Source organism: Myotis yumanensis, unplaced genomic scaffold (assembly GCF_028538775.1).
Source record: "Myotis yumanensis isolate MYYU_CA2020_CCGP unplaced genomic scaffold, mMyoYum1.0.hap1 SCAF_3, whole genome shotgun sequence".
Lineage (NCBI taxonomy): Eukaryota > Metazoa > Chordata > Mammalia > Chiroptera > Vespertilionidae > Myotis > Myotis yumanensis.
Genome location: NW_027223754.1, coordinates 23,580,788 through 23,590,581, shown reverse-complemented (window position 1 = coordinate 23,590,581; position 9,794 = coordinate 23,580,788). Strand labels below are relative to the sequence as shown.

Genomic DNA, 9,794 nt, shown 5'->3' with positions numbered 1-9,794 from the left:
TACATCTTCCCACCACTCGGCCCTCCCGGAGGGCCACATCCACCCCCCAGGCAGCGGTGAGAGGCGCGCACTAGCCCGACCCTGAGCAGGGACCTGCATTGTGAAATCCATAAAACCAATAAGGGCAGGATGACAAGAGCCAGCACCCACCCACGGTGGGCATTAGGAAAACACACCACATTTCAGTATCCTCATGTTTTTATTACAAAACAAGCCACAAAACAGTTTTAGAAAATTAACTTTTTGCTACATACCAATTCAGAGAGCACATAACATGAGAAGCACAACCGTTTCCATGCACTCAGCTCAGTAGTTACAGCGAGTGCATTTCACAGCTGAAACATACTGGTTCAAAACACAGAATCATGCCACACCTTCCTAAGCTGTGGGGAAAGGAATCAAACAGTTCAAACCCTACCTAGATGAGTGATGGTAATTGACTGCTGCAGGCAACACGCAGAGAGAAAGGGAATGGGTAGAAATGATTTAATAAACGTAACCATTTCTGACATGTTCAAAGTTTATCAATGAAGCTGATTTGGGAAACTCCATTACCAAAATATTGTTACCTCCATATGCTTGTTTATTTAGTTCTCAGTGCAAATAGACATCAAATCCCACTGCTCCAGTATTGAGCCTGCTATTTATTTACTGGGTCCTTTTAGCCTATGTCAGAGCAGTTATACTCAAAAAAAGTGGGGGGAAAAAGCAACTTGTAAGTGAACTACAAAACTGGACCTTAAATCTACTTTCTCATGGGAATCTTCCAGCGTCCTACCCAGAAACAGATGTGTAATTCCAACATTTTGACCGGAGGTCACTCTACTTAATGTTTATGTTGTCTCACAGTATGCAAAAAGCCCAATTCTGTTTACCATCAACTGACTTAAGAGAGCAAATCCATAAGCTTTCAAATGCAGTGGATGGTGAATAGTTCAGCTCTAGGGAAGACCACCTGAAGTACTTTACATATAGAGTGAGTCAAGACGCCACCAAATGTCTTATAAAAACAGCACAACTCAGAGAAGGTTTTTATTCCACGAAGAAAATGCAGTACCTTTTTTAGTTCCTTTTATTTTATTTTTTAAAACTCAGTTTTATTCCAGAGCCTATGCATTTAACTACTAACCTATAGTGCATCCCCACCCTATTTTTTGCTTTGCTTCCATTTTATACATTTAAAACTAAATGCTTTTGTCGTACATATGCCACCTTTGGCTCACATGTGTAGTGACATTAAAAGGCTGTGCTGTGAAATTGGCCAGAAGGTAAGAAATATGGACACAAATGGAATTCTGAAATAAGGTTTGAGAATGAGAATGCTTTCAGGCTTCACTGAAGATAATTATATTTACCTGGTGTTGGAACTACATTAACATGTTCTGACATGGAATTTCTAAGAAATTGCCAACTAGAGTCCCTGTTTTCCCCCATCATGATAATACAATTTGGATTTATAAGCATGTTCAATTTAACACATTCTCCAAAAAGACTAATGAATAAGAAACATATCAGCTTATTATAATGGCCAATTAATGTAGCAGTAGTATTCTAGCAGAGTTTAATTTTAAAGAGAGAAATGGATAGATTTTTACAATTTACACACCAAAAGGTGGCACCTTTCCATGAGTTAGGGAATGTTTAAAGAGACCTCAAAAGTCTCTAAATGATTTTCATTCATTCAGTATGACTTATTGTGCACTTATTAGCCAAATAATTTTCTTGAGGAAAACTGGAAAATGAAACCAGAGACAAAGAGCTTTAAGAATTTGGAATGACTTTTGGAAGTAGGCTACTTGAAGGATGTTGTAACTTCCACCACTCACAAATAAATAATTCCCAAACCAAGGGTTTCTAAGGACAAAAGTGTATAAGAGCCTGGAGAGAGAGAGAGAGAGAGAGAGAGAGAGAGAGAGAGAGAGAGAGACACTGACCCAGTAGTAGATTTTCTTTTTATACCAGGACCACTATGCCAAGCAATTTAAGTGAAGTATAGCTCCAACACAGTGCAGTCAAGAATAGCTCTCAACATGACATGGACTTCAAGGAAAGAACGGCTCCTGAAAGAAACATAAGATTTCCCTCAAGTTCCTAAGGATTTTCTGATCACATCTTTTCACCTCTGCATTAGATGTGGACATAGCAGGGAAAGGGATTTACTAAGGTAAAAATACTTCTCTTAGTCTCTTCCACAATTCATTAATTTTATAATTTAAAGATATAATTAACTGACCTAGCTGATAACAGTTATAGACAGAAATGAGTTACCTTTCCCTTTAGGGAACCCTGAGCAGTTCACCACATAAGTTGGATAGACAAATCCTTCCAGGGGCCTCAGAAATAGTTTTTTGTTTTGTTTTTTGTTTTTTTGCCAAATTGAAGAAGGTACACCCTGAAATTTGGGTGGGAAATGCAATCTATGCTTTTCTACCTGGGACATCTCTAGTCAGCAATGCATAGCCTCTAAATCAGTGTTTCTATGCAGTTTCTATTTTATTAAAAGTATAAATATCTATCAAGATTATCTTTCTATCTCTCTGCTCTTAAGTACACAGAACACCTCATCAGATTACAAGGTCGGATCATGCAAGAACATAAGGCTTCTTTCAAAGGACAACACAAACAATAAAAAGAAAGCAAATATGCCAGGGCACACAATATCACAGCACTTACACTTAGACTACTGTTGGACCATGAAAAATGAGCTGTGAGGCAGGATTCAAGATAATGTCTATGCTAAAACAGACCTTTCCTTCTGTTTGGAAAACATGGATCAAGAAAACTTAGCTGGATGAACACTAATCCATCTCTTCCCAGCATCTGCTTCACAGCAAATCTAAGACTCTAAAATAGAGATCTGATCTATCACACAGTGAATTATCATACAAGTGTCAACTTTCCACACATTCCAACTAACACCGTATCAAGGGAAATGTCTGTTCTGTTCTCAACAGTCATAACATTTAACACTGATAAACTCATCCTCAGGGCTGGACCCGGAAACCAGGTGGGCAGGTCTGTCACTCACACCAACAGTATTTGGGGTCAAAGAACATCTATATGAGAACAGAGTCGTTCCCAAAAGTGACTGATGTATTGAATGAATCATTCCCCGTTCCTTACAAGAGGTCCCTATTTCGTTCTCTATGGGGATCTGCCCTGATGGATTAGCCCCCAGATTTTAACACCTCCCCTTAGAATGGATCCCAGTGAAGCGGAGCCTGGGTCTCCACCTCTGCTCTCTCTGTTTAGGTGCGTTACTTTCCACCCTTCTACTTCACAGTCAAACTTCAGCCAATACAGAGGAATAGGATAAAGCCAGATGACTGGACTAAGAGTCCGTGTCTGTCCTGAAAACAAAGGGAAGGAACTAAAACTAGGACAAGGAAATAAAACTTGGTTAGGGACGAAATTGGACTTCCAACCTTCTCTCATCAGGATGACCTTTCAATAGTCGAACAAGAGGCAACCTGATCTCCATTGAGCATAACCTAGTGATTTTCCCAAATTAAACACACCACATGGATATTTTCTTTTTAAAAAGCCAGCTGGACGGGCCCCTCCCATAGAGCATCCAAACGAATATGAGCGGCATAAAGGCCTCTGACTATCCTCCAACAGATAGAAAAACAGAATCATGGCCTCCTTTGCTTGAGTCCTCCCCGCCCCTCCCTCCCTGGGCGCTATGCCTCATCACACATCAGAAGTCCGTATGTTCTCATCATCAAGGTTGAACATAAATGGCTTCTCCTTGGGGTGCTGGGGCTCCGATCGGTGCCTTATCCGGGAGCTGGGCAATGCCCCGGAAGTATTGCTCTCCCCAAGTCGAGACGTGAACAAAGAGTCCTCAAGAGTCTCTTCAGGTGGATGTAGCTTTTCCCCGGCCTGGGGGACAGGTGTCCAGGGTTGCCAGGAGGAGGCCACGGAGGGGGCTTTGCAGAGGGCTTTCTTCTCCTCCACAGGTGGCCGTCCTCTGCAGAAGACAGAGTTGGGCCCACCCGACAGGCTGGAGCTTCCAGAGCGAGTCAAAGAAATGGATCGAGAAAAGGACATTTCCTACAAAAATAAAAGGGAAGAAAAAAACAACAAAGGAAAGTGAGGGCTTTCCTGACAATGTTTATCCCAAAGCCCCAGGCTGAGTACCCACCCACAATCACCGTCTCATAGTCCAGAGACATTTGTCTACAGAAACCAAATAAGTCCACAGGGACCCACGCCAGACTTGTCAGCGTCTGCCTGACAGGGAGCTGTGTAGGACACACCTATCCGACCCTACCTCACCTCCTCCAGGAACCAAAACTAAAAAACAAATATGTGTACCCAAGTCAGTCGACAGAGAAAAACAAACAAGGCAGACTGGGGCTTCAGCTGGGACCAGGCTGTCTGCCTACAGCCCCAAATAAAACCTGCCCACTCAAGGACACGCATCTCCCGGTTGACAGTGACTATGCGACAGAAAGGAAGTGACTTACTCTGGGGTGGCACTTGAGGGCCTGGACAGCTGCCCTGATCTCTTTAATCCAGCTGTGCATGTCTTCTGGGCTGTCCGCCTGCAAAACACCCACAGCATTTACACAGGCATCCTGGGCACCATGATTTCAGCGCTCAAGGCTCTGACTCAGAGCTAAGTTCATAAAAATCACACCATTAGAGCTGGAAGAACCTCAGAGATCATCTCGTCCAGTGGCTTCAGACTTTTGAGGACATTTTTTCGGATTTGACACTTCATAAATAAACCAGCTCCAAGTGGAGCAGCTCAGCAGCGGGGCAGAGGTCATGAGGGCGGGGAGAGCTTAGAGGCCCCTCCCCTGTTGAAGTCCCAGACCCCCTTCTGGAACACAATCGGCCTGGTCCAGCTTTATAGAAAACGAACATGAGGCCCACGAAGTCAGAGCTCGGGGTCTATGGCCGGTCTACATTCCAGTTCTCCTGCCTCTCAGTGCAGTCATCTTTCCATTACAGATATCTGCACAGAATAAGCGTATTTGCAACTCCGGTCCCATTCAAGCCAAATCCTCTGCAACGCCTCCCAGATGTGTATCATCGCCAAGCAGGGCTTCGCTCAAAACACAAACTACCTGAGTCTGCTCGCACTCCCCATCCAGGCCTCAGAGTTGCTAGACTTGGAGTGCTAAACTTAAAAACATGTAGGACACTGCTAAACAGTAGAAAAGAAAAAAAAAAGTATTTCCCCCAGAGATACCTACTAAGCCCAGAAGGGGGCAGCAGCGACTCTGAAGAAAGGAAGAAAATCTAGAGGCAAAGCCACTGCAAGTGGAGTCCTCCGAGTTCTGTGTTTTCCAGCTTTATAGAAGCTGAATTCTAGCGAACCCAGCAAAAGTTTACTGAGGCCTTATTCAGTATTACACATGGCATCAGGTGCTGGCGCAAGATGGGACCGAGACTGAAGCCTTGACCTCCAGAAATTTATAGTTGTTAACCTCTCTCTGTCCCCCTGTGCCTTCCCCAAATGGTTCCATCCCAAATCACAAGTGTGGGGAAAAAACCCACAAGTGTGCATCTGTATATGCAAACACCACACCCCAGACTGCAAAACTGTCCAGATACTACCCTCACTTTCCCCATCCCCAAAATGATTCTTTCTCTTTGCATTATATCAAAATAATACATAATGAGGTTTTTTAAAACCCTCAAACTTCATCCCTACCCCTTTCTGTCACCCCAAACCAAGCTTCCTTGGTTAGACGTGTACAGGAGCAACTTGCAAGGGAAATGGTGTCACACCCTGAACACCGGGTCAAAAGTATGTAGCAACAAGGGCCCAAGGGGAACAGCTCTCTCACGTGCTAGAGCTGCAGCTTTACCTGCATCCTCTCTCTCTGGACTTTTCCCAGTTATTTGACAAGCTGGTGGTTCCCCAAGAAACAGACAAATCCATCCCTAGTCCAAAAAAATAGTCAGGGCAAGATCTTCAAGATTCTTCTGGAAGGTGTTTTACTAATATCAGAGCTAGCCTGTCCACAAGTAGAACTATTGGGAGACTTAAATAAGCTCTTGCAAGTAAAGCAGTTTGAACAGTGTCTAATGCACAAAGGGCATTATAAGCATTCGTTATTTTATTATTACTATTACACATGAAGCCTTAAATTCCAACATTATAAATATGTTCACCACCGTCTCCGAGACTTCCCCCACCCCTCATTCTGCAGACAATTCCTACCTAAAGGATCAAATTATCAGGATCAAATAAGGTACCATATTTGGGAGGGAAGAAGGGTTATTTCGCATTGCAATTAGATGGAGGTAAATTGTCCAATAGTAGAAAAGCATTTCTTAGAGATTTTCCTTTGAGGGAAGCAGAGGTGATCTGATGGGGGGTGGTGGTGGTGAATGTTAGAAGACAGAGGGGAAGACAGAGATGGGAGCTGAGGGAGAGACAAAGGCCTCTGACATCACATAGGGATCTGGGAATCTCATTAAGCAAATTGCAAGAGCCCCATGCTGATACTCCAATAATCCGTGTCCAGGACTGTTAAATTCCTTCTACTCCTTCCATCATCCTAGGAAATTCCCCCAATGTCAACTGTTACCCCACACGCCACAGGCCACCTATTTGATTGCCTTTTGAGACCTCACCAACAAACTCTCATACAACTAGCCTAGGCCTCTTCACACCAGCCTCCACTTAGCAAGGAGTCACTGAATCACAGAAACCTAGGAATCACCTGACTTAACATCTGGGGATTCAAGACCAAGAATCAAAATCCTCTAAAATGCCTTCAGATCATTTCCAACTCTCCTCTAATATAAATAATGCTGTTAGTCACACCTTTATGCATAAAGCTTTTTCATATGTAAGATTCTTCAACTCCCAGAGAAATCACTAGATAAACAGTATGCATTCCTTTCAGGCTCTTACATTTGGCCAGAAATGTTTCTAGTCAACTACAAGAAAATTTCATTTGCCAACAATATATTATTTTTCTACATGTACCCTTGCAAGAACTACATATTATAATTTTTAAAAATCTTTGCTAATATGTTAGGCAAAATAATTCAATTTCTTTCTTAAAACATTTAATAATTAATAGAGATGGAAATTGTTTGCTAATTATATGTTTCTCTAATTCTCTAGTTCTGTTTAAGGACATTTTTTTTTTCTGTCAGATAATCCAGCTAGTTAACCCCGCCATGTTAATGTTAATAATAACAAACATCAGGAAGCATTACTTTAATGTTTAACTAATAAACTGTTATTTTAAAATATTATTCAAATAGAAAAGCAGATACTGTAACTGATCCCACATGAGAAGAAATAGAATATTACTTTCTTGACATCACAATTACAGTCTCTATTAATCATTTTATGAATGGGATTCACTGACAACAAACATTCACTGACACCTCAAAGGTTGTATGCAAAAATGATGGTGTATGTGTATATCTATCTTTTATGAAAAGCCTGTGCTTAGCATTAATCAAGAATTTAAAATACCTTAAAACCGTATCACATAGGTAGCTTTATGAACTAGAGGTAAAAACCAGCTCTGAAGTCCACCCACACCATGTGAATCACCAAGACTAAAAAGTGTTTAAAATGGAGAACATGAGGAGACGTGCCAAACTCATGCCCGCATCCTCTCCTGGTGTGCCTAAACATGTGCATTTGTTTCTGGTTCTTGGTTCCAAAAAAAGTAGGGTTTCTGTTCTTGAGGGCAGTTTCTGAGATGGGGGGAACAAAGGGCATTAAAATGGACCACTGCAGTCTTCGATTTATTGCAGCCCAGTGAGCTTTTCATGAATACCTACTATGAGCCCAGCAATACAACAGATGCAATTGTTTGAAACATGGGATTTTAGAGGTCATCAATAAAAGGCCTCCAGTATGAACTTCTGGCACTTCCACTACAGCTATCTAAAATTTTTAGGAAACTCCTTCTTCATTCTATTCCCAATCTCTGTCCTCTCTTCCCAACAGTTAATCACTCCTACCCTATGCCCAAGAGCCAGCCCATCTTTAGACACCCCTGCCACCTGACAACCCAGGTCACTCATATACACTACGTAGTTCTGAGTGATGTCATGTACCTTGCAGTCTACGTTAAAACCGTAAGTATCCAAAGAGTTCCAGCCCAACACTCTGCAATCCACGTGTGAGCCCTCTCCGTACAACCTCTGTCCTGACACAGGCCTCTAGTGCTGACAACTGGGCTTATGCCAAGTCATGAAAGCCAGTCTGCACTACATTAGTCATTTCAAATAACTAATCCTCTTGGCTACCTTATACCCTTGACTTTTTATGACTGGGAAATGGGGAGCCTCGCTTGACTTGTATTCCAAAGGCTAAAACCTCATTTTGAGCCCTTGTTCAAAAGTGAGAACCATCTACCTACTAATCAGTTTGCTAGCATCACAAGCTTAGATACTTGATTACTGCCAGATTCTGGATCTTTGTCACCATGATCCATCTGCCAAGACACCCAGTTCCCCCAAGCTGGTCTTCCCCAATTCAGAGCCAGACTACCCTCTGCATCTTGGGTTCTGCACCAGGCTGCTTGTCAACACAAATGAGTAGGTCTCATCCTAGCCTCTGGTGCCTCCGAATCAGTCCCGTAACTCACCAGGTTTATGATCTCAAAGTGAAGATGACCTCAGACACTGTGGAGAATGAAGTAATATGCGGCCTGTAAATTGCTTAGCATTGTGCCTAGGAGAGCGAAGTGGCCAATAAACGGTCTAGCTTTTTATTAACACAAAAGAAATACTACAGTGTGAGAGATCACACATGTGACATAGAAGGTAAACCTGACATAGAAGGTAAATGACCAACATCTCAGTGGTTGGAATCCAGCCCCATTCTGTTGCCCAAGTCTCTCTCTCCTGTCCAAGGGATTTATTTCCTCTGCATAGACCTCCTCTGCTCTATGGTCGAGCTACCTAGATACCGAGGACACACGGTTCTTTGAAGCAGGTTTACTGAGCATAACACCTTAGGAAGCAGATAAGAACCAAACTGTATGAGTAGTCACTATATTCTTTCCCTTTCTTCATGAGACATGATTTTTATTTGGAACAAATGACCAAAAGACAAACTAGCTGTCAAGCTTGTTCAGATTTAGGTATATGACAAACTTGATCAAAACTGAAAGAAATGAGCCTGTGATGTCAGGAAGTTCATGAAAGTGTTTTCTTGCAAATGATGAATTCTGAGCTTTCAAAGCAAAAATTAGAATTTCAGAAGACTTATATCTACCTCCATGAGCTCGACAGCTTTCCATATTTAAAGACTTGTTGATGATGCTGATGCTGATATTAACAAATGTGATTTTTTTTAAATCTATATAAATAAAAGGCTAAGTGTTTATTCGTCTGACTGATAGCTATGATGCACATTGACCACCAGGGGGCAGATGCTCAACACAGGAGTTGCCATGACGCGCACTGGCCATTTAAAAATAAATGGCACCACAGACCTGGCACTGACAAACCAACACTTGGCTTCCCCCAAGTGGGACACAGGCCCCACCACCACCCCGGAGCGACACCCCATCAAATTTCAGCCAATGCTGCCAAGATCCCATCGCGCAAAATGCGGCCCATAGCCCAGCCCAGAAACAGTTGCTGTGGGCACCAGGTAATGACGTCATGTAGCAACACCTGGCTTCCTCTCCCTACAGACTAGCATCCTTGGAGTTTCTTCAGCCCAGGAACTTGACTTGCTTTATAGCCAGGTGCAAACATTTTACAGTTTAACCAAATTTTTGTGAAGCGTTTTCCCGTGCCTCATCTCATTTGATCCTCACAGAAGTCCTGGAGTACATAGATAGGAGACT

The 9,794-nt window shown here is 42.5% G+C and overlaps 1 protein-coding gene across 3 annotated transcripts in view; it reads right to left on the bottom strand.

Moving 5' to 3' along the window:
- Window positions 1-186: 186 nt before the first annotated feature.
- PLEKHA2 (pleckstrin homology domain containing A2) overlaps window positions 187-9,794 on the bottom strand; it is a 72,348-nt gene continuing 62,740 nt past the window's right edge. For all 3 annotated transcript variants that reach the window (XM_070408438.1, XM_070408436.1, XM_070408437.1), the window contains exons 11-12: window positions 4,473-4,550; window positions 187-4,056 (exon numbers count right to left, since the gene is read on the bottom strand). In XM_070408438.1, the coding sequence (XP_070264539.1) occupies window positions 3,694-4,056; window positions 4,473-4,550 (441 nt within the window). In that variant the 3' untranslated portion in view covers window positions 187-3,693. The remainder of the gene's footprint in view (window positions 4,057-4,472; window positions 4,551-9,794) is intronic.